The 25,855-nt window shown below is 37.4% G+C and overlaps 1 protein-coding gene across 3 annotated transcripts in view; it reads right to left on the bottom strand.

Annotated features, from left to right (window-relative positions):
* Positions 1–25,855, bottom strand: part of ASAP1 (ArfGAP with SH3 domain, ankyrin repeat and PH domain 1) — a 144,844-nt gene that overhangs the window by 60,862 nt on the left and 58,127 nt on the right. For all 3 annotated transcript variants that reach the window (XM_066175892.1, XM_066175911.1, XM_066175902.1), the window contains 2 exons: positions 9,785–9,857; positions 982–1,127 (listed from right to left, as the gene is read on the bottom strand). In XM_066175892.1, coding sequence (XP_066031989.1) covers positions 982–1,127; positions 9,785–9,857 — 219 coding nt within the window. The remainder of the gene's footprint in view (positions 1–981; positions 1,128–9,784; positions 9,858–25,855) is intronic.

The following is a 25,855-nucleotide window of genomic DNA, read 5'->3' as shown; positions in this document are numbered from 1 at the left end:
AAAAACATGAGTTCTAATACCAAACTGTCCTTAAACTGCACTTTAATTCACACTTTAAAATACTTACTTTTAATTGTGTGCTAAATTTAAATTACAGGTCAAAATAACCCAGAGTGACAGAAGTCTCTACAGAGGACAGCACAAGACTCAGTCTTGGGCAACTGTCAAAGCCAGGGAACTTGGCTACAGGGACCTTTGGTGAGAACTACAGCAGTTTTGGTTGTGTTAAGGACTGTAGGAAGACAAGTCTGTAATATCTCTCGTACTTCACACACCAAGAAAGATTGGAAATAAGCCCAACTATAAGAAAAATGTAAAACTGAAGCTATGACTTTCTGAATATAACAGCTACAAAGCCCATGAAAAACGATTTCACATGAAATGCGGCTTCATTACTTTCAACATTCAAAGGTATTTGCTATAACTGTAGTTATACAATGCAGTTTTCAAAACCAAAAGGCCTAAGGCAAACTTTAGATGAGACAAACCTTTAAACCACCTTCAAAAACCTGGTATGTAAGCAATGGATGCTTATTATATCACAGGGAGAGCGGACTGTTAACACCATTTAAACATGCTCAAATTGTTATTTTTCTTCCAGAAAGTGAATGCTTCCCCTTTTGTGGAAAAACAAAACAGCCATAACTAATGATATTGTATTTTTAACTAGAAAGACTTCAAGTTAAGGGATGATTTAAAATTAAGGTCCATGAAGTATATATCACCATCAATCACTTGAGAATGATGATTCAAGGGATGTCTCAACATTTATATTTACCTTCTTAACTGCCAATTAATAATCAAACACAGAGTGTGTAATAACACCCTTTAGAGATCCTCTCTGCAGAAATTGTTGGTTTTGCTTTTGACAAAAATTGAAAGCATCTAAAAAATTATCCTTAGTCATCATGATCAAGCAATTCTTCTATTATACAGTATTTTGAAACAAGTTTAAAGCTTAGAAAGTTTGAAAGTCCTCACCAGGTTCTTCAACAGTGTTGATAATTCTTTAGTAAGTGTGGAAAATTTTACAAAAGCTGTGCCAAGATCTGGATTATCCCGACTTAAAAAATTACTTCCAAATTTATCTAGTACTTGTGCATAGTTTTCTTCATTTTGAACATGATCTGCAAAGAAAAATCAGAAGTCAGATTTTTTTGTAGCCAGCCAATTATAATTTTAAGCTTATTGCAACTTAACAACTACCAAACAGTACTTTGAGAAAAGCCACAAGTCAACACATTTACTGAAAATTAAAATAATTTTAATATTAAAAAGAACTATTTAGCAATAGGCATATACATACTTTTTAAATCAGCAGGTTGAATTTGTAATACAGCGATGAAGAAAACTCTGTAGCTATTGACAAAGTCGTAAGATCAATAATACATCAGTGAAACAATATAAGTCTGTTTCATAAGCAATATTGGAATTTGTAGCTGCCCCTACAGGAACTTTCATGCATATGTGAACTTTTCTTTTAAATGTTGGACATTTTTACAGAACAAAAAAGTCAAAAGTAACAAATATAAAAGTAAGGAGACCAAGTCTGAATCTGACTGTAAGGTCAAAAGAAGAAACATCTTATAAAGGTTCCCTTTTTTCTGCTTTGCACACTGAGTTATCCCAGATAACGGAATGTGTATTGGTACCCAGCCAAAGGCTCATTCCAATGTATTTAATAGCAAACTGCTCATACAGAGAGGTCAGAACCGAGACCATGCAGTTGAAGCCAGCGAAAGTGAGAAAAATCCTTGACTCAAGAATGAATTAGAAACTTGTATCTGAAATGTCTTTCCTGTTTCTATTTAGTTTCCTTTCTGACATGCTGTTGCATAATTTTTGTTACTATCTTTAAATAGAAAATTTACCTATACAGCCCTTTGGGAAAGACTTTATCACCTTTATCTCTCTTAGAGGATACTATTGGTATTAATTAAATCAATATTTCACTTTAATCCATCTCCTAGCCTTTACTATTTTGTCTTCTTTCTGCAAACCACCAAAACCGCAGAGCTACAGCACAAGTTCTGCACAATGAAAGGGAGGGAGGAAGGGAAAGAGAGAATAGTTGCCAGTTGGTACCATGGGTGTTTTTACCCCAAAATCTCCAAGTTAGTTCTTTTTTTAAAATTCAAATTGTGATATTGCCTGAGGGCTTCTGAATTACAAGATATGACTCAAAAGATAGAAGAAAAGGAAAAAAGATGTGAGTTTCAAACAAATCTCATTAAATATTTCTCATAATGCACAAATCTATTTGGACATTAACAAACAGCTGATGAAGAGTTAAACAGTCAACTTTTCTAAGGTATTGCAGATACTCAAACAACAGTGCACCAAAGTGCCAAGAAAAAAATGTCAAAACCTGTTGAAAAAAGTACAATCCTTATTTACCAATACTAAGCCGCAAAGCCCACACATCACACCACATTCTAAAAATCAGACATTAATACTGAGATTTCAAAAGGCCAAATATTTAATCATATGTTAATACAGAGTTGCATTGCAATTCAAGCTGTATGTTTTTAGGAAAACTGTTCCAAAAGCATACAGTTTTAATCAAATAGCTTAGCACTGAAATCACTACATAACAATAAAATATGCATTTTGTTTTGATGTAAAAGCTTTTGCACAAATATACACAGAGGACTTTATCTGTGAAGGAGCTTTAGCTTATGCAGTCATGAGTAAGTAAAGCTCAAGCATATCCAGCTGTGCTGAAGGGAAAGGAAGGATAATGGAAGGTCAGAAAGAGCCCTGCTAGACCATGGAATCCCTGTCCTCACTTGGGAAACACTTTTTACATCACAGTATTTCCCAGCATTTTGATTTTAAGCACTGTGTTGTTTCATAGAGAATTTTTAAAATATATTTCATAAAGAGAGTGAAAGAGAGCTGAAGAAGCTTGTTTCCTTTATCTGTGGAAAGGCAAAAGAAATTTCCGGTCAGAAAGAGGAAGTAGATCATTGTCCTAGAACAATATAGAGGAAATTCTCAAGAATCCCAGACTACAAATCACCTAAATCTAGAAATGAAGTTTTGATGGTGAAGTAAAAAGAATACTCCTGTATTTACTTCTGTAATTGCCACACATAGGCACACAAAATACAAGTACTCTAAGAAAAAGAAGTTTTCAATTTCTACGCAAGTATCAATGTAAATCTTGCAAAAGGAGATTAAATATTTTCTATTGAAGAGGTAAGGCAATTCCCTACTCGACCTTAAGTGCACATAGCTGAAAAATTAAATCTGTAAGGCACTTTCAGGTATGCTAAAATACAGAATGTGAAACCTGACATGCTCAGAGCAAAGAGCATCCTTTAATCACACTGTAGGTGCCTCATGCAAACTCAGAAATTACTTCCTAGTGTCCTAATAGAACTTCCTTTGCATACAGAAAGCTGTAATAGGCACAACAATATTTACTTTCTTAAATACAGGTCCTCATACAAGACTTTAATAACCCTGAGAGTGAGACAAGGTCACTGACAGCAGTACATGCAGGGAATCAGATTTGTCTTCCAGAACTGAATCATGTCTTCAATATCATAAGCAACGCTCAGCACTAAAATAGAACAGCTTCCCCAGCCAGACATCCTGCTCCTTCAGCAGCTCCCTGAGGCATGCCAGAATCATGAAACACCGAGGAAGGGCTCTGCACCCACTGACAAATGCAGCTCTTTCAAAGGGGCCTCACACTCATCATTCCCTTCCCAGTGGGATCTGCCAAGGCCACCAGCTCCTGAGCCCATGCTGAGAACGTCACTAGAGCATGGCAGATGTGGTATAAAGCAGGATTCTGGCCGGGATACAGCAGTGGGAACTTCTGAGCTGAAAGCTGTGCATCTCCTCCACAACCCACACCTTCAACTCTGGGGAACATTCAGCACAGAATTTACCTTTGGTTTGAGAAAACCCTCACAGCTCCCAGTGCACAATAACCCTGTGGCATCCCTTATATCTGAGCTCTAACGTGTATACTGAGGAAACGTTGAGTGTGAAGAGGAAATAACAGACACACCTCTGGAGAGGATCCCAGCAGCTAAGGAAGGAATGGCAGCCACAGCAGCTTTGCAGCAGCCCTTTGCTGCACAGCAGCACTTGGCAAAAGCAGGGAGCACATGTGCTCTGAGCTCTGTAGGCACAGCCTGAAGGACTCCCAGGGCTGAATCCCGCCTTGCACCGCATTCCCAGGCAGTCACCTGCAGTTGTCCATACCTAAAGTGACCTTTTGGGAAACTTTTCCCAGGATGAACACAAAATACTTAAATAAGACTCTCAGAATTTGTACTCCTTCACTGGAACCCACAGCATTCATTAAATACTACGTTTATCTCCCACTCAAAAATTATCAGAATTTTAGCATATGCTTCTGAGCTTAGTGAGATTCCTGCCTACTTGTGCACATTAAGAGTACAGAAGTACAAATACTGTGAAGAGAGTTTAAAGAATGGCCTTTATATGCTGGACCTACAAAACACATCACTGAAATTAAAGCCTTAAAATTTCCTTCTTCTACAACAGTTTTGTTCAGATACATTACACTGCAAACACTGAAGAACACAAGCACAAAAAATTAAATAGTTTACGGGAGAAAAACATTACTCTCTTTTGTCACTGATTATGCCCAAAGAAACATGAAGAATGTCTAAATTAATGAGCATTAATTCCGCATATTTGGTTAATAAAAATAAAAATCATGTTTCATAACTTTGATCAACTTTAAACTATTTTTAAGTTTCACTTCTAAAACAGCTTTGTTCCATGGACAGAGGAAAAATAACCAAGGTCGGAGCCAAGATACATTTATGAATGAAAGATGACTCAGAAAGGCTTTAGAAAAGCAAGAAAGCTGGCAAGGTTAAAAAGGATGGCAGAAATTATTTGAAATAAAAAAAACCCACTCTTTCCTATTTCATTCTTCACAAAGCTGAAGTATAATGAAAAAATAATAGAAAAAAAATTATTTGACCAGCATACAATTGTCTGAGCTTGATAACAATAATGCCTTCTGGAATGAGATTGTTCAAGGGAAAAGTAATAAAAGCCTCTTTCCATATTTCAGAGCAAGAAGCATCTCACTGAGTCTGCAAGGTTCCCTAGATCATCACAGTACAAGAGCACTGAGAGATAACCCAGCCTAGAAAAGCAAATTACTTATTTTTGCATCTCTGTTCATCACTGACATGCTTGAAGAAGTTCTCATGGAATAATTTTCTTTCTCCTCTGCTTCAGAGAATTTATACCAGATCTAACAGTAGAGGTCTTAAAATCTGTTAACATGAACTTAGTCACTTAGAGCCACGTACAATAGAATAAAATAAGCAAAATATACAGTTGCAAAGAGAAGCCTCTTATTTTTACCAGCCTCAACACTACTGGAAGAATGAAAAGCAAATATAATAGCTATTTTTAGTAAGCTCCAGAGAGAACTGAGTATTCAAGTATGCACCAACAGCAATATTGCTTATATATTCCCCAGGCTATTTGTAGGAACTACAGAGTAGAACATAATTGGTGGACATGTGGATGAATACAAAATGCTGAACAAGAAACACAGCTTTTATAAAAAGAAAATTTTACATCAAAAGACTCCCACCTCCAGGAGATCAACAAACATATGGGAAAAGGAAGTCCACATTAAATTATTGATTTTTCAAGAAGTTCTCTCTGTCACAAAAACACTGAAAGAACTAAGCACACTAAGAGGGATGAGCCTCACAAGGACGAAAGACAGGCTGAAAAAAAATATGTGGAGGAAAGGAAAGAATAAAGCATTAATTTCTCACCAGAGGGAGGTCACCAGTGAATTAGAAGTCTCTACATACACCCACTAATTGTGCAGGCTACAGCAAGAGGCTCCAACCAGGGTAGTTCCCAAGCTGGAGGAATCTCATGTTTAATGGCCAATGCATGGACGCGTGCATTAGAGGGAGTGCAGCACATGAGGGAAAACACTCCTAACTTTAAAGAAATTATTGCATTACTAGACATCACAGGAAAAGGTTCTGGAGTTCTATAACCTTGACATTCAGTACCAAGCAAAACAAAGCTGCACATCAGAAATTATGAAGAAACACAACATGCAATGGAGCAATATCAAAAATGCTGCCATAGTGGGCTTAAACCCTTAATATTGGTGTGCAGTTCCTGTCCCTGTTCTCCAAAATTCACTCCACCTCCTTCCTACTTTAGAAGACTATGCGGCCATTTTGGAGAGAGAGAGAAAGTGAAGATGATTAAATGTGATGGTTTCTGTAAAAAACAAACATCCAAATAACCTTCAAAACCCCGTAGAGCTGCTGAGTTCAGAAGAGAGATATTGTGAGTAATAATGGAAACAACTCAGACCTATTCCAAAAGAGACAATGGTCCACAGAACAAAGTTTGGATTCATCCACCTAAAACTCCTCTGGCTCTAATCTAGTAAGCTTTGGCACTTCAAAGCCTCTTACAAACGTTCATGCCCAGAACATGCAAAGCTCCCTCAATTTCATTTCAGATGAGATTTTGGTGGGTTTGAGGCCGATGCTGTGAGACATGGGCAGGGACAGTCTCCTCCTCAGGTATTTAAGATCTGAAGAACAATATGCACTGGGAAACTCCACACAGGAGAATTTAACTACACTGATGCAAGACTGTGAATGACAAATTCAATGACATTAATACAAATTCCTTGGACAAAATAAGTTGTAGAAGTCCATTAAGAAGTATCAAACATCACAGAATCATTTCTGACTCAAGGCAATTCCTGGCCATCATGTCAGTGTGAGCTGAGAAAGTGCTAAATAAAATACTTAAAATCTACTCCCTCGAGCATGTGCTGTTGAACATTGTGGGAAACCATGTGGACTACTGATCTACCTCAGTTCCTTTGGTCTTGTATGGATTTTACAGTTTTATTTCTTCATTGTGTAAACTCCTTTTGATTATATATGAGACTGATTCCAGGGAAGTAATGAAAAAGAGCTATTGAAAAATCTACAGCAAAAATAATTGCGCAATCTACTGCTGTTACAATTCAATCCAAGTCTTACGGGAAAGGAAGTCAGAACAGATTGTTCATTAAGTTCAAGCACCCTTGCCATAAGATGGGTTCCTAGTTACAGATACAATCAATCATGCCAGAAGTAAATAGCAAGCCAGACAGGGAGCAAGTGGTGAGAAAGAGGTGTCTGTTTGCATTTCTCACTGGATTTCATAAACAGTCCTTCTCAATACAACACTTACAGAAATGACAATAAGGAAGGGACATTTCTAAAGATTTTCTATATTCTTGTGTTGGTATGTTTTCATTTCCATAGTAGTAGCTCTAAATGTGAATATGACAAATGGGTGAGGAGGTACAGGAAGAGCAGAAAGTATTTGGGTGATGTTAAAGCTCTTTGTAACAGACCATAGACCCTTGTGGTTCATAATTCAGCGCTGGAGAGGAACAAACCAACACACCACAAGATTCAGCCTTCCTGAAGAATTCTGTATGAGATGCTGCACTGTGTCACTGTCACTATTCAAATGTTACTCAGGAAAAAAAAGATAAAAAAGAAAACAAATGACCCAAACCAACCAAAACACTCCCTCCCCCCCCCCAAAAAAACCCCACTCAACCCAAACAAAACAAAACAACCCCCCCCAAAAAACCAAACCAAACAAATACAGCCCCCACCCCCCAAAAAACCAAACAAAAAACCACAACCCAAAGAAACAAATGAAAAAAAAACCCCAACAACCCCAAACCACTACAATGCAAAAAAACCTAGCTATGGTTTTTGGTAGAGTATGAATTGGATCATTGAACTGAAAAAAAGAATTTCTATTGTCCCTGAATAACTCTTTCTCACCAGTTCAGCTGGAGTTCTCAAAGGAGATTATGAAGCACAGGAGTACTAAAATACCTTCTCCTACTCTAGTAAATTAAATATAGTCTTAACTTCTATCAAACTATTAAATTTGTAAAACAAAATTCAAATTTTGGGTTCTCAAAATGTAATTAGAGGCTTTCTTTTGAAATTTAAAAATAGCCACATAATACTTTCTTGAACTGATAAACCCAAATTCCTTTTACCGCCGTTTCTGGTATGCTTTACTTAAGTATCAACAAAATCCATTTTCATCACTGAAGCACAAGAAAATATCTGGTTCAGCAATTTTCCTTGTACAAGGAGGCAAAAGAGGCTTGAGTTTTAATTCACTTCACATTTATTTTTATAGAGTTTCACATGTATAACAAAATTTTGGTCTTAGTTTTACTAATACCAGTTTATCAGTCACTGCATGAACTGACTCCTGCACACAGCTCATTGTAACAGAGCCTATGACAGCAGCAGTCTGAAGAGGGAGCCAGAGGATTATACATAAAGCTTTCTTGAGCCAAAAGAATTCCTACTAATTTGTACCTTTGAAACAAGGCTTGTTTAAAAAAATTAAAAATGTAAAAATAATTTTAAAAACCTAACTATCCATCTCTGCTACTTTTTAAGTGCAGAGCACCCAATCAAAACCATTAACTCATCTTCTATTGCTTTTATTCAATGCAACAAATTCATCATATCGTGCTGCCTTACTTACAGGCCTTAGCAACAAAATTATTTTTATCACAAGACTCAAATGATAGCTACTTATATGTTTCAGAACAGGCAGAACACCTTCACTGTGTTCTACACTTTTCATCAGTTTTGAAAGTCAGTTTTCAAAACTCTGTTTAAGTAAACACTCTAAAACAGAAAAGCTTATTGGAGCATCTGAATACTTTTAAAAGCACAAAACTAAATACACATGCACCAAATACAATTGTCACTTTACATCAGGCTTCACAGTCTATTGGGAACACATTTATCAACAACTGAAATTACAGCTTATTAAAGCATGGTGCTAGCAAACCAACAGCAGTGATTGGCAAATGAGAATAGTTAAGAACGCCCAAGATACTAAAAATCCTAGACACTTCCATAGACACAGAAACTAAGAGCACTCAAAAGTAGCTCTGTATGCAGAAAATATTTGCTAAACTGATTATTGTTAGGAAATTGGAACTGGGACTTTCTAAAATCCTGTATTTACAGCCAGAAGATTATTGCGAAGGGCAAAGCTCCGTTACCCTATCTGCCTTTGGCACAGTTTTTAGAACTTAAGAGAAACAAAGGTAGAAGCACTACAGTTATAGCATTTTTAAAACCAAATTTCTATATTGATGTGTTTGACCACCATTTGTTACTACACTCAAACTGATTATCTGTTCATATTCTAACCAAATAACCTCCCATCAAAGTAACTACTATAGTTCCAGTAAAACATCAACAGTGTCTTCAAGCAAGCAAAACAATTATATAACTATACTATTTTAGGTAAAAGGGAAATACATTATGAAAGGGAGCGCACATGTTGACAAAACACAAACATTTTTTTATTTATTTACTTTTTAAACTTTTAAACAAGCTCTAAATATTATTTCACTTATAACCGCTTTCTAAAAATTCCATTGAGAACACTTTTTTGTCATTGTTCTAGTTGAAGGAAATGATTGAAATATTATGACAGCAGGAAAATTTACCTATGGGATTCTCCTAGAGGCCATTGAGAAGGAATATGAGGCTAAAAGAACTGGAGAGCACATTAATCTGATGTATAATCAGAAGTAAAGAAAGATAATTTTGAAGTCTAAACACTCCAAATCAGATAAGCATATCTTATGCTATACATTTCAACAGGATGAAATGCAAAACACCTCAAACTTAAAATTAAATGCTTTGGTTCCGGTGTAAAGCTTAAAACAATGTCTTACCTTGCCCCGAACTATATATTGCTTTTACAGATTTTTTCACCTTCTGTAATGCAGTTCTGTCTTGATCCAATGCCTAGAATAGCAAGAAGGACACAAACTTTAAATATTTACTTCATTGACTGCCAGAATATACTTTAACAACTAAAAAGAAACACACAAAATAAGTAGTTTCACAGGCTGGAAAAAGCTGCAGGTACAATTGATTCAGCCTATGGGAAGGTCTGGGGTCATTCAACCCCTTCAAGATGAATTAAAGAATTGAACTGAAAATGCTCTGGCAACAGAGTAGAACAGTACTGATGGTGCTAGAAGAAAAACACTATTATAGTTTTTCAAAGGACAAAGCATTTCTTCAAATTGCATTATATTTTGAAAAAAAAAACCCAAACAACAAGAAATAGCAGATGCTTCTACACTAGCCCTACAGTATCTACTACAACGAAATTGCTTGTTAACATCTGTGGTTCTCCCACAGTAACAGTGTTTAACTATGGACTCAGATTATCACATTAACCCCTTGCACCAAATTCCACAACATAACTCTAAAAGTACAGCAGATGAAAAGTAGCAAATCAAAATAAAGGAATAATATCTGATCTTTTGTAACGTAATGTGACTGAAAGAGGAATGATAATAATAATATTCAAGTATGAATTTTCAAGATTACATCTTTAAGAATTTCAAATTTTCTACAATAGTTCCAAAATCCAGTATAAAATGTAACTAAGTAATAATAAATTGAGGGTTAGATTTCTAATTAACAGAAATGTTTAAATAGTTTGCTATATTTTTCCCTATTTAGATCAGAGGCAATTTCCCACCACCTACGTAATGTTATATCAATAATTCCAAGTTTTAATAAAGCTGGCAATGTTTGCCATACTGAATTCACTTTCAGATCACTGGAGACTGGAGAACTTGTTCTCAGAACCACTGTCAGGACTCGAGCGCAACTGAACATGGGAGCTGGTAACGACCACACCATTCACTCTGCACAGACCCTTGCACAGCCCTGTTTTCCAAAAAGTTTAAACTCTGGAGCTCCTGGGGGTCTGTAGAGCAAGGCACAGTGTCAGCCTCTCGTACTTCCTCACAGAGGGACATCACCAGCAAACACTGAGTGAAAACAAACCATAAGCAGAGCTTTCACTGTCAAAACTGAGATGGTTTTGACAGTCAAAGTCTTAGAAAACCTCATAGCACCTTCCAATACCTGAAAAATGGGGTCTGCGAGACAGCTGGAGAGGGAGTTTTTACAAAGGCATAGAGTGATAGGAGAAGGGGGACTGGCTTGAAACTGCAAGTAGGTTGAAATAAGATATTAGGTAGAGGTTCTTTACTGTGAGGGTGGTGAGGCACTGGCACAGGTTACCCAGAGAAGTTGTGGATACTCCATCCCTAGAAGGTTCAAGGCCAGGCTGGATGAGGCTTTGAGCCACCTGGTCTACTGTAAGGTGTCTCTGCCCATGGCAGGGGGGTAGGAACTAGATGATATTTAGTTTTCCTTCCAACTCAAGCCATTCTATGATTCTATAATTGAAGACCATTCCACTGGGTATGAAGAAGCTCCAGAAACACATCAGGAGCTCCAGGTCAGCTACAGTGTTAAGCACTAGAGATGGTTAAACATGAGGGTACTGCCCCTCAGTAAGTTCCAAACACTGAGTGCTCCTGCATGTGAACACTTACAGTAGGAATCCATACACGGAGAAACCAATTCAGATATAATGGTTCTGTTTTGAGTGGCCCAATTTTAACCATGCAAAATGTTACAGCTGAACAATGCATGATAATCTGTAATAAAATAAAATGGAATGTTTCTGTTCCTTAACTGGAAACAACCATTTTCTCGAATCATACAATCACCCCTGTGGCAGCTAAAACTAGAACGTTTGGAACCACAAAAGCTGTAAAAATGCCTTCTGAGGCTATTTATCTCTGGGGTTTTTTTGCCATTTACAGCAGAACAATGGATTAAAACATTAAGAACTGCAAACATCATTACTTCTTTTGCTCCCCACTAAAATAGTGGGTTTGACTTGCCTTACATCTTGCCAGGAAAAGTTACCATTTTTAAATGTAATAAAATATTGGGAACTCTGTGTTCCTTTCCAATGCAGTGCACAGCAAGTGCTTCTCTTTGATTCCTCTGCAAATGCTGTCAAAAGCTTTTGCTTCTGCCTGCCTGCTATGTCAGGCAGTTGCTACCATACATTTCTACTGAAGTTCTCTCCATCTTCAATGACCAGAAAAAAATAATGACTCACTTGTCTACTGAGAGTTTGAACACAGGATAAGAATTTGAAACCAGTACTTTGAAAGAAAGACAATGGTAAAAATTGATGAGATTGAGAGATAAAACTTTGTGCTAAGGTCTAGTATTGAAGCAAATGGGAGATTCAGGAAAAAGAAACAAATACAAAAACTCCAGGAAACTTTTTCCTTAAGTTATCAATCTAAATGACTATGACAGGCAGACTAGAAAAATTTTCTAAATTGGATTTGCTATTGAATTAGATGCAATCACTAATGTGAGAGAAGGAAAGGGAACATTCATTATTTTAAAAGAGGACTCACTGAGCAAAGCAATATACAAAGATGACATCCACAGCCTGAAGGAGCCAGTGATCTAAGTCGGAATGACATCACAGGCCAACTTTGTATTTTTATATTTGCAAATACAATTTTTATGTGAACTACTTCTTCACAGTCCAAAACTATAAACAAAACACACACACATACCAGATACACAAAACCTATTATCTAGGGTTGCTTAGGTGCTTTTGGGTGTTGAGGTTTTTTGGTTGCTTGTTTTTGTTTTGTTTACTTTCTATAACTGGAGATAGTTTGTTTCCAAATGTATTACATTCCTCTTAGATGTCTTTTGCTGATAATTTTTAGCTGCACTCTGCTGCAAAGGAATTAAATTGCACTCAATTCTCAATGCAATTATTATTCCAAAGTAATATTACCTTCTCAGCATGTTAGACAGGAACAGCACTGCTTTCCCTAGTCAGGTGAAAAAAAGCTTTTGCAGTATCCCTAAATTTTCGAGTATTTAGAATACTAAATATTTTAACTGCCTATCATAGAAGGCACAAAATCTGATCTTCCATTAAAGTGGCATACATTTATATAATTGAAAATTGCAACATCTTAGAGAGCCAAGGGGTTTCTGTGACATTCTCTAGCTATTCAGTGGCACTCCTTCCTACCTACTAAACTCTTCCATACCACCACCCACTCCTGGCAAATGCTTCTTTCTTCATTTCCATGATACCATCTTGCAGGAGGCCTTTTTAAGTTCCACAGAAGAACATTTTCTTAGCCTCTCATGCATTTTGGAAAGATGAATCATTTAAAGGTACCTACACTATGGATTCACTACCTTATTAGCTGAACAAAACTTTATTCTTGAAAATGGTCATTCTGGAGACAAGCTCAAAATAATGCAAAATCAGTTTTCACAAACAAAAAAAAAAAACTGAAGGGAAAAAAAGGAGAAAGAACAAAAGACACCCACCATTTTTAATTTGCTTAAATAAAATGAAGCAAGAAAAGCTCCTTGCTCCTCATTCTCAGCAGATTCTCTGGCTTTGTTTGAGGTTTCAGGTTGCTGCATTCACTTAAACTGAAGTTTATGCTCAAGAAGAAAATCTCCTGATCATGCAACCTCAGCTCTTCTAACTAATCAGTGTGGGATTCCCCACATAGTTACCCCAGATATAATTTCTCCTTTCTGCTAAAATATGGCTGCTTTGAACCTAGCCTAGCAGAGTCTCAGCTCCCTCACCCCAGAGCACTCATGTTGGCTACACCATGACCCAGCTCAGGAGCTGCTGTGGAGCCAACAATCCTGTGAATCCTTTTGAGAACTACAGATTTAGCTCATCTTCCATCAGTGCAGTACACATGGATAGACATGTGTACTTACAGCTACCATTTCCCTGTCAGACAAGGTACCTCCTCCCTCCTAAGATGTACATTTACTGGTAGGTAGTCATACCAGTGAACAGAAAACTTGTCCATCTAAGGATATAAAAGCAAATTAAGTTTGGGCTGGACACAAGGTGAGTTCTCCCAATGGATCATTTCACTGATGCAGATCACTGGGTAGCTGCATGTGCACTTTTCACCAGCCTTCCACAGCACACAGATCAGGGCCAGGTCAGAAGAGGTATATGCTGACATTCCCTAGGCCACACTAGTCCTCTCTGCTACACATTTTCCACTGCTGTTCACACTGACAGACACTGCTTTTGCCTCTCCTCAACCCTCAAGAGCCTGATCTCAGTGCAAGGTCTTTATATTTTGGGACCATGCTCTGTTTTAATAACCTCTAAATCTTAAACCAGAAATTATACTACAGTGCAGTGTGGAAAGTGGTAGATTCTGGTTTGCCATCTGTCTCTGAGGTGGTAAAAACTGTCAGGGTCATATTTAGATAAAACACTACTTTTTTCTTTAAAACCTTGTGTCTTTTATTCTGTATAGAAATGTATGTATTTATGGGCATAAATAAATACTTTTATTAAAATAATAAATACTTTTATTAGAGTGTACTGCAAGTGTCCCTGCTCATGGCAGGGAAGTTGGAACTAGATGAACTTTAAGGTCCCTTCCAACCCAAACCATTCTGTGATTCTGCATTTGACCTGATGTGTTTGTACACAAAAGTCCACATACTATAACCATACTTATGAATATCTGCGGTGCTTATTGCTAATACACATGAAAAACACTGTTTAAAAAACACATAAACCTTTCTTTCTAGATTAACACAAAACTGCTGTCCAGAAACCAATCACAAAAGTGCTTTGCAGACATATTAAATTTAGCTTTTCTAGAAATCAGCACCAACCCAGAGGGACGCATCTGTACAAAGGACGCTACTGCCTATTGAGCCCACTAGAGTACTAGAACATCAAATACATTTTGGGAACCTCGCAAACCTTTACAGTTTGAAGCATAAAAAACCCCACTAAATTCTGTTTCAGCCTTAAAACAACCTAAGAAAAAAGTGTCTCAAGACACTGATGATCACATTAATATGTCAATATATTACTGAATATTATTAATCCTCAAGTAGATTATCATCCAAAGGAGATGCATTTTCCAACTGGAACAAACCACTCATGCTTATATCAGAGGAAGTTCAGAAATTCACATCACTTGTAGAAGGGTTGCCATGAAAGATTCCAAATCTTCTACCACTACCAGAACCTGCCCACAAAAACAATACAACAGAGAAGAAATGTTTTAAACCATTACAATATTTTGCACAAGACAAACCCATGACAAAACCTTGAAGGCAATTAGAACATGCACAACCTACATACTCATCACAAAAACCCCTCCCTCCATGTATTTTAGGAAATGATTTTCTAATATTAAAAAAGTAACCCATGTGAAATATAAAAATATTTGAGGTTATACACACAAATGGGTGTAATGAATGTTTGGTAGTCATGTGCCTGTATTGTCAGACACAAGAATAATTATTTCATGGAAGACACAGATGATTCATCGGCTTCAAGGGACTAAAAGTAGTAAATCTTTCACTTACCACTTTACACACTTCTCTAACCCTGGCATAGAAGTTACTACTGGCTATACTATAAAACATGCTTGCCTTCTGCTCCAGTCTCAGTTACAGGACCCATGGAATGAAGCAGAGCAATACCACCTTACAAAGTTATGGCTGTTCAGCAGCAGTATCAACTTTCCTCACAATAAAATCCAGACTTTATTGGATCTACAATAAACACAGACTAGACAGCTAGTAAGTTATTGCATGCCACTGAAATTGCAACAACACAAACCCCTATAATTGCCACAGTGAAATATAACCAAAAGAGAAGATTAGTGTTAGTCTCCTGTAGTTCATTCATTCAGAAATGAGCAGACTTCCAAACCCACTTAATTCTGAACACAGAGAAGTGACTCAAACCACCCTTCCTGTCCTTCCCTTGCCACTCAATTTTTACTGGTCCTGACAGTTACCAGAATGAAAATTGTTTCCAATTGTTGGTTTCAGCACATGTCTACATGACAAAAATAGGGGTGTTAAAGTGCTAAGAATTTTCTAGGGACAACCTGTTTGTGAAAAAGGTGGACATAGAAAGGTCCAGCTTGAAATTGTCCTGAATTACTTAAGAAAACCCCAAAGCATCCCAATGAGAGGAAACAAACAAAAACAACACATCAACAAGCACTTATCACTGTAAAAACTGATGCCAGCATCACTTCATACGCCACCACTGACCAGGTGCTTCCACAAGAAGACCAATTAAAATAACATTATTTTCAAAACTTTGTCTTTTTTACTGAAAATTTCAAGCTTCGAGTGTTTTCAGCATAACCTAATGAAAAAAGCATTCAGTGATCAAACTGAGTGAACACATTTTTCCCAAAGGTTTCTTTTTTTCAGGTAATGTCAAAATTTAACATAGATCCCAGCAGCTGAACTTTCCTCATGACTGCACTTAGCTACATGATCTGATGCAACACAACACCTCTCCAAACTCCACATATGTGACAAAAATCACCAACCTCCAGTACTGTAAAGGTCACAATAGATAAGCCAGCTCATTTGTGTGGGCTCTTAAAAGAGCTGCAAAAATGTTAGCCACTTAATTATTCTCCAAGTATTACTCAAATGGATGCACAGTAGATATTGCTTGTAAAAGTGCAGTATTGCTAATTATAATTTGTTTGACAACTGGATCCTTCTTTGCAACCAGACTCCTCCTACCCAGCAGCCTTTTCTGCAAGAGCAAGAATGTAGACACCAATCACTATCTATGTATGATCACTTCTGGATAAAATGAAGTTAGCATCACATTTTTTCTAATGGGCATGGTGCGGATGTTGGATTTTGTGCACGCTCTGACACACCTGCAAAAGCTTAACAATATTTTGGGCAGTTTCTTCCTTTAAGTTCTCAGTTGAGTTACATCAATACTTCTGAGTTTAACTTGTTTTGTGCACAAGGTACATTTAGAGATATCTGAAAAATAAGCTAAGATTTGTTTCCAGGAATGATGATGACACTTATCAGATTTATTTTCTGCTTTCTGTTGTGCAGGAGATGCAGAAAAGACCACAACTAGTGACAACACTTCAAACCATCCAGTGACAGTTTCCCCCACAGGCTCTAAAACCAGCTTCACTGGGTAGAAACTAATCTTGGTGATAAATACCAGAGAATCAGAGACTGGTTTGGGTTGGAAGACATCATCTAATTCCAATGCTCCTGACATGGGAAGGGACACCTTTCACTAGAGAAGGTTTCTCAAACCATCCAACCTGGCATTGAAACCTTCCAGGGACAGGGCATCCGCAGCTTGTCTGGACACAATGGGGCATCCACAACTACTTAGTGACAACATTCTTATCGTTACCCTGGTACCAACGCACCTTGAACTAGCTCTAACCACTGGAGCAGTTATCATTCGCTATATACAAACCCACTTCTTCACTCAGCACTAGTAAAGCTGAACAGTACAGAAATCTAGAATGGCAAAACCAGTGAAAAAGCCTTCCCAGTTTAAATGTCACTGCAGCACAACTTTACCTATTTCTTACCCCAGCTGCTGGATAAACACATTGGCATGACTGCTGGGATAAAATATGGCTACAGTTCAGAAACCAGCACGCCCATAGCCAGGCTCCCAGCTCCTGAAGATGCCACTGTACATGATTCCCAGGTTACACACATGGCTTTTACCAGCATTAAGGCTGCATAGCACTAGCAGGTGGTTGCACAGAACATTACCCAAGAATCTTCCCACATTACAAATGCTCCTGTTTAAAAATAATGAGTGCTATTGCACTCAACTTTTTAGCAAGTCATGGCATACTGTCAGTCTTTTTTTTTCTCTGACTTGATTTGTCTTGTCCATATCAGCAATCTATTAAGTACTGTTTTAAAAGCACAAAGGGAATGACCATAAACTAATAAAAGCCTATTCTCTCCCTGCATTCTTGCAAACCTCTCCTAAGACTTTTTTACAAATGCCAGGGGAAATACATTGATTTGGGTGTGAGTATTGACTACCAAATACTACCCTACAAATTTACTTTTTTTTTCCCCCCAGCATAATTCATTGAAGTTTCTTGTTATTTAAAAAAACCAAGACATTACGAAGTGACTTTTCCTTAACAAAAAACTAACCTGAAAAGTTTATATGCAAAAGACATACCCAAACACTAACACACACCAAAAAAATAGAACAGGATTATTTATTTTTGAGAACAATCAAGCAATAAACTCATCACAAGATAGTGAATAATTGAGGCAATTTCCTTTCAAAAGGAAACAAAGTGAGGAGAAGATGGCATACAAACAGCATAAACACAACCACATTCAATACATGTGCTAACAGACATGGGAGTTATTAAAAACGTGATTCTTCGCACTTTAACTGGAAAAAAGCATGGAAGTCTGGAGAATTGCTCCCCGCAGCATACCAGACTGTAAATTTCACCAACAGGAGAGCTCTTCAGCACCACCAGAGTTAAATACTACAAAATACTTTTGGCCCCTGTTAACTCTTTTCCTTCTTCTTCTGAAGCCACAAAGCATTTTGCAGCAGGCTCTGCATTTAAGCTGTTATTCCAGTAACTCACAGGCATTTTCTACTCAGGGAGGGAAGATGCACTTTGTCAGGACTAGTTATTCTTACAGGCAGCAAAACTCTTCAAATATTGTACACAGTTTCTGTGAATGCTACAAAAGTCAAAAGTGACATGGAGGAATAAATGCAGCGCCTCCATGGTGTTGCAGGCACACAGCACAGTCACATCTCATGGCTCCATAAACTCCAACCCTGAGTGGCATTGATGGGATCTTCTACCAGCCATTACTACTATTATTAGAAATCCTTTTAAGAAAAAAAAAAAATTCCCAGGCTGAGGTGAGGGAACAGATACGACCTCTTACTTGAGAACAGAAACAACTCATGCTTCTTCTCCTCCTAACTCCTGAAGAAATATTTAAATGCATACATTGATGGATGACTGCAATACTCCAGTTCAGAATTATTCCATTCAGAGAAAAAAAGTGAGTATATTAACACACTAATACTGTTTCATAAAAAAAGTGTCTGTTTTTTTCAGGCTGTAGTTTTCAAGGGTTTCATTAGGTTAATTAAAAAAAAAATAGGACTTCCTATTTTTCAAGTAGAAAGTTCAAGTTTTACTTCCTTCAAGTAGACCTTGGAGACATTATGGGACACTGTTACAGACCAGTTTCATTCTGCTTATGGAGACTGCAATGATGGCAGACTCAGTAAGATTTCACCTTACCTCATTTTAAACCTACAACCACCACCACTCATGAAATTCAGAGCTGCATTCATGTAACCAGCTAAGAGAGTTTATCATCTTACAAGCAACCCTCATTGCAGAATGACACTAATGGATAATAACAGAAAGAAGAATAAAAACACACCTAGAACCAATCTATAAAATAAGCATACATTCAATTTTTTTGCTGTTTTTAAGGTAAATTTAAAAAATGGAAATGAGAAGTTTTACTATATACAGTATATATACTAATTCTAATTCTGCTTAGCCTGTGACTAGAGCATTACAAAATGCATAAATGAGGGGATTGGAGACCCCCCTTAAAAAGAAAAATAAAGTAAAATCACAAGAGCTAATAATTTTAATGTGAAACTTTTTTTTTTTTAATTTCCTTTATAAATATCTATTTCCTGGACATATATAATTAAGTGGGAAATCAAGGGTGCAAGAAGAGGATATTTTAACACCACTGAAATCCAACACTGTAAAGGTAACCTCAAATTCCGAAATTGTGTATATGACCTGACAAAGTCATTGGGACAACACAGAATCTACAACTTTCCCTACCATACCAAGGACACTTTAAATACAGTGCTGATTTTAAAGGTATTGTTTTAAAACCACAGTGAAACTTAGAAGAATTTGGCAGCAATTTTCAGCATTTTAGGAAACATTATGAGTACTTTGCAAGCAAGCTGCCTCTTACTTCACAGCATTTTTTTAACCTAGTTTTGTGTTTTGCAAAAAGAACCCCATGCTATTTCTCTTTTATTACTGTATTAGAGAGCAGATGCCCTTGGAGAATATTCTATATTTTTTTTTAGTAATACCACACTTCGCACATAATTTATAGCCAAGATCCTAAACATAGCTAAATTACACTAGCAACAATTTTCTTTAAAATACTCAGACAAAAAGCACTCACAATCCACAGAATCAAAAGCAAAAGTTAGTTAAAGAACACAAGTTCCCCATATATGCAAGACTTGAAGGAGAAGGTTCAAGTTCAGTGAATGTAGAGAAGACCATGCACAATCATCCTTCTCTTCCTCAAGCTTAAAACACTTTTGCTAACACTTGTACTAGACACCCACAATGAACGTAAAATAATTGTACAATGAACTCTGCTGTGGGTTTTTTTTGTTTGTTTAGTTTTGTTTTTTTGGGTTTTTTTTTTTTTTTTGTTTTGTTTTGTTTTGTTTTTTTGATTTGTTTATCTAAACAGCAGTTTAAGTGATGAAGACTAAGAGAGGTGGGGCTGCTCAGCCTGGAGAAGAGAAAGATCTGGGGTGACCTTAAAGCACCTTTCAGTACCTAAAAGAGCTGCAAGAGACAAGGGGGAATGGCTTTAAACTGAAGAAGGGTAGATTTAGTTTGGATGTTAGGAAGAAATTCTTCTCTGTGAGTGTGGTGAGGCACTGGGTCAGGCTGCCCAGAGAGGTTATGGGTGCTCCAACCCTGGAAGTCGTCAAGGCCAGGTTGGATAAGGCTTTGAACAACCTGGTTTAGTGGAAGGCATCCCTGCCCATGGCAGGGAGTTGGAACTGGATGACCTTTAAGATCCCTTCCAACCCAAATCATTCTACGATTTTAAAATGAGGATGTATGTCACTTCAGAAGAACACAGGCTGGCAATATCCTTCTCTACAATAAAGAATATAATTTATGTTTCAGAATGAAGAAAGGAATGTGGGAAAGCAAATGAAAACCAGGATTGCTAGCTACCACAGGGTAACAAGAGTGCATGGACAAAGTTGACTCTCACCATGTAGTTTTTCATGCTTGGATCATATGCAACTAGAACACATAGGCTACTCTTAACACAGACAAAATAATGCAATAATTTAAAATCCATTCAAAAGAGGAGTAATTACATAATGAAGTATATTTAATCAGAAACAAACTTATTAATATTTTAGTCTAATGTTTCTTTTAACTATACATTCCCCCCAAAGCACAAAATTAAGACTAATACTAAAACCCATTAATTTATAGCATTTATCTTGAAGTTACTTTGGTTTGCAAAAACTATTTATTCATTTCAGCCCACTCTAAATATTGTATTAGCTAAATCTAATGGATGCTTAAATCAAATTAACCTCAGTCAACATCAGCCTTTAAGAGAATCATGAGGTTTCGAAAATCAAGGAATACTTTTACATAAAAACTAGACAAAGATGCCAGAACAATGATAGATTAACAGGCTGCAGTATTTTAAAATTAAGTAACAGTGCAGTAGCTCTCACAAAGTTGCAAAGAAGAAGCTGTGAACACAACAGAAGCTTCTGAATTTATGCTACAGTGTATTTGCTTGACAAACACCTTCAGACTTTGATGCTATGGGACACGACACAATGTTATCACCAATAAATATAGTACCATTTCACAATCACTTTTAGCGAGACAGACACTTTCTACATTTTTACATTTCTACAGCTTCCTTACAGTATTTTTGATAAAAATTTAATACCTCCAAATGCAATTTAATTCAGTGGAGGCATATGAATGAAAATGGGTTGTTCTCCTTTTCCTTAGGAAGCAACAACTGTTTCAGGTAGCATGAAATACAATAGAAGTCCTACAATATACACCAAGTGTATATGTATGGTTATAAGATTCACTTCGGAACACAGAATGAATGTATAGAAAAAATGGTGAGTAATATAACAAGAATTTAGACAGGAAAGATCAAATTTTTAAGCAAATGAAGGTTGAAATCCATAGCATTCCACATTCCAGCTGGTATTTTATGACTGAAAGCAACAGGACAACAGGAACCCCGGCAGGTTTTAGTGGAACGCTAGAGTGGTCAGTGCTTCACAGGACCTGAAAAACATGGTTTTCCTGTTTCTCCTCTTCCAACCCTCATTCCCACCACCTTCTTTGTATCAGCACACTAGTGATCCCAAAGTCAAGGAATAAGATCAGACTAATGTCGCCTTTTTTGGTGGGTGCTGGCCATGGCAAATGAGGATGCACACCTGTACACATGGTAGCTCTAACCCCTTTAATGGATGCACAAACTTGCACACACAGGTCAGTGTGTTCTTGTGTCCAAAAAAGCCAAAGGTATCCTGGGCTACATCAGGAAGAGCATTGCCAGCAAGTGAGAGAGGTGATCCTCCCCCTCTGCTCAGCCCTGGCAAGGCCTCACCTGGAGTGATGTGTCCAGTTCTGGGCTCCTCAGGGCAAGGCAAACACTCTTGGAGTGAGTCCAGTGAAGGAAAAAAAGATGATTAAGGGAGATTACTGGAGAATCTCTTACGAGGAAAAGCTGAGGGAGCTGGGCCTGTTCAGTCTCGAAAAGAGATGACAGAGAAGGGACCTCATAAATACCTAGCAGTATCTAAGGGGAGGTGTCAAAAGATGGACCAGGCTCTGCTCAGTGGTGCCCAGCAATAGGACAAGAGGCAATGGGCAGAAACTGATGCCCACCAAGTTCTCCCTGAAAATGAGGAAGAACATCTTTACTGTGCAGTGACCAAATACCAGTACAGATTGCCCAGAGAGAGTGTGGAGTTCCCTCAATGGAGACATCCAAGAAACTTCTGGACCAATCCTGTGCCATGCGCTCTGGGATGATGCTGCCTGAATAGGGACATTGGACCAGATGACCCACTGTGGTCCCTTCCAGCCTTACCCACACTGGAATCCCATGAAAACTGCCATGTGACCTGAGAAGACAGATTGTATTTCAAACTTGGACTACATTAAGATCCATTCTATCTGAGCTGCATCCATTGCAATCCACCTACATCTGATCTGTGAAGATACACTTTGAGACTGTAAAACTGAAATTCTGAGAAAACAACTCTCTCAGAAGGCAGAAATATCCATGCACAGAGGCTAAATTCCCTCTTCTTCACCACGCAGAGGTGACTCTGTCTACAGATTTCCTGTTTAAATCACATACTGTTTCTCTTGATTTTAAAATGGTTCTATCCTTCAGAAACTCAGTCAACTATTTAAACGGCAGTAACTCACTGCTGTTCCTTACGCCATTTCTCATGATCTTCACAAGCACCTAAACCAGTCTGAAGTTTTACGTTTGCAGCTACAGAGTTACTGCACTTGACAATATGAATGAAGCAAAATCTGGAAAGCATTTTATGTAACTTTCAGTGTTCTGTATTATTAACTGTCTAATACCTGGTTCAAATACCTCCTGCTGCTTTTATAAGGCCATTTATCCACTACACCAGACATCACCCCAAGCAGATGGCACTTCCTCTCAGCACACTTCTTGCTCAGAGAAAGGTGGTATTTAATAAGAGGGAATTCAGATCTCAAGGCCAGATGCTGACCTTAACAGAGCACTAAACAGAAAGAAAACACTAAGGGGTGCAACAGAAATTGTGGGAAATTGACAATAGCTTTTCTAGAAATACTTCACCTTGAATTTCCTTTCACAGAGTAGCTCCTTCAAAAGTCTCACCTATTCCTCCTTCTTACCCAAGACAGTAAGTACAACCCTTCAGATCTCTGCAGAGCAGTCACCGCAGGCACAAGGTCCATCTCTGGAGAGGAGCACATGGCAAGACAGAGGGCCAAGCACCCTGCCTGGCCTCACAGGCCTATAAAAATCCCAAATGACAAAGTGGGGTGGATATTGAATGGCTGAACACAGTCTGTTCCAACATAAAGGGTACAGAACTTTAAGCAAACCAGCACGTAGCAAATTCACAAGGAAAAAAAAAAAAAAAGAAAAAAAAAAAAAAAAGTATAGTGCTTTGCACCACATAGGGTAAGTTGTGAAACTCCTTGTGAATTCAAAAATTATACAAACTTTGAAAAATAGAAGACAAAATGGATAAAGTCATGGAAGAAAAATTTAGTATGGCCTTTAAATATAAATTTAATGCCTTTGTTCTGCCATACCCTGAGCTGCATGTTACTGGAGATGGGGAGGTCATATGTAGAAGGTATCACTACAATTCTGCCCTTTTCCTACACTCTTCCGTTATCCTCTACTGCTGGCAATATCAGAAAAGCTCCTAGGTTTTTATCAACTTCTGGAGTACCCCATCAGCTATTCTTCCCCTCACTAACGGCATTTCTGTTATGTAAGCTGTAACAAGAAGGAATTCACCAGTAGATAACCATATATGCACAATACCAAGCACAGACAAACCTCAGTAAAAAGATGCAGAAAAAAAGCCCACAAAAGTCCTGCAGAAAATTAGGACAATTTTTCCTCTTCAGATCTGAGAATCAGATATCATTGCAAATGCCTCAAAAGCTATTTACACACAGAAGGGGGAAGATTTTCTGAAAGATTTAACAGTAACTAAGTAGCAAGGAATTAACTGACCACCAAGAATTATGATCATCACACCAATGAAACATTTCATACATTTTGGGTTTTAAATGTACATGCCCCTTAAACATTACTCCAGTTCTACAAATCAAATTGATGTGCTCCATTCAAAAGCAAATTAATAAACTCAAAGCAATATATACAATTTGTTCAAATTTCCGTTGCATATTTTATAGTATGTTTTAGACTAAAAACGAGAACAGAACCTGATTGTTTCATGTACAGATTGGAGAATGTTTTATAGTCACAGAAAAAGAAAAGTGTGACTTATTGACAGTCTTTACAAGGACAGCTGTCTGATACTGTAACTTTTGCCCTATACACACCAAGAGTGAAAGTTAATTAACTTCTTTATATGACTCAAGGACATCCAGTCTTTATGCAGTGAGTGGAAAGTTACTGAACTAATGCATTAAATTGAAACACTAAGAGTAGAAAGTTTTCCCGGAAAGCCATTTCGTTTTAATAAAATCTATAATCCTTTACAGAAAAATGAACTGACTGTATTAAGTTAGCTCCCAGCCTTTTAAGATTAACATTTTTAATATAGATTTTTTTTTATATATACATTTTTTGGAAAGAATCTTTGTACATCAGACACCAGAGAAACATACAATGGTAAATTCAGCCCTTTACTGCAATGAGAAGAAGTAATGCTGCATTTGAGAAGTATCTACCCTGACCCAGAATGCTTTGACAAACAAATAAAAAACCAAAAAATTTTAGTGAACATCTACCAGGCAAAACAATAGAATTCCAGTTTGTATTATCACAGGTTTGGATTAAATTAGGGTGGGGAAAACAGAAATGGTAAAAGACATGATTGTGATGCTACCTTTAAATCAGAAAGTCTTGGTTTAATCATAACAGCTTTTATGCAACTCCAGCTGAAAATATCCCAGTTCAAAAACCGGTGGAACTGCATACCAGGAGAAATATCGCTGCAAACTGCTTCTACACTCTTTCCATAAGCATCCATTTCTCACCTTGGTTAGGACAGCTAAAGGCTGAGCAAGCAAAGGTACTTACATCCCCATGACCATAAATCTTTCCTTGTGAATTCACAAGAGAATATTGTAGGATTCTATTTTTGTCTTGGCTTATTACAAGTTAGCAGCCAGAACAGAGTAAATCCTACACCTGGCAACTGCAGTCTTTCAAAGCTTTCATGAACGTTGTATTGTTTGCCAGCCTGCAAGCCAGTACTGCACAGAATGCTAAGGGCTGTATCTGAGCAGGGCTGAAGGCAGGACACAAATAGAACGGAGCAGTAGAAAAGGAAGCTGTGTGCAATGATGCAAAAAAATCCTACTGCTGATTTGTATTCTGCCCGAATACGAGGAAGAAAGTAAGAAAACCTCCAGCTCATTCACATGAGGAATATAAATAGAAGGTTCAGTAAAGAACTACTTTTCTAAGCATTTGCATTTGGAACATGTTCAAAT

The sequence above is a fragment of the Chamaea fasciata genome, unplaced genomic scaffold (assembly GCF_029207755.1).
Source record: "Chamaea fasciata isolate MVZ Bird 193981 ecotype frontalis unplaced genomic scaffold, bChaFas1.0.hap1 SCAF_1, whole genome shotgun sequence".
Lineage (NCBI taxonomy): Eukaryota > Metazoa > Chordata > Aves > Passeriformes > Sylviidae > Chamaea > Chamaea fasciata.
The sequence above is the reverse complement of the archived record's forward strand: the minus strand, read 5'-3'. Positions and strand labels throughout refer to the sequence as shown.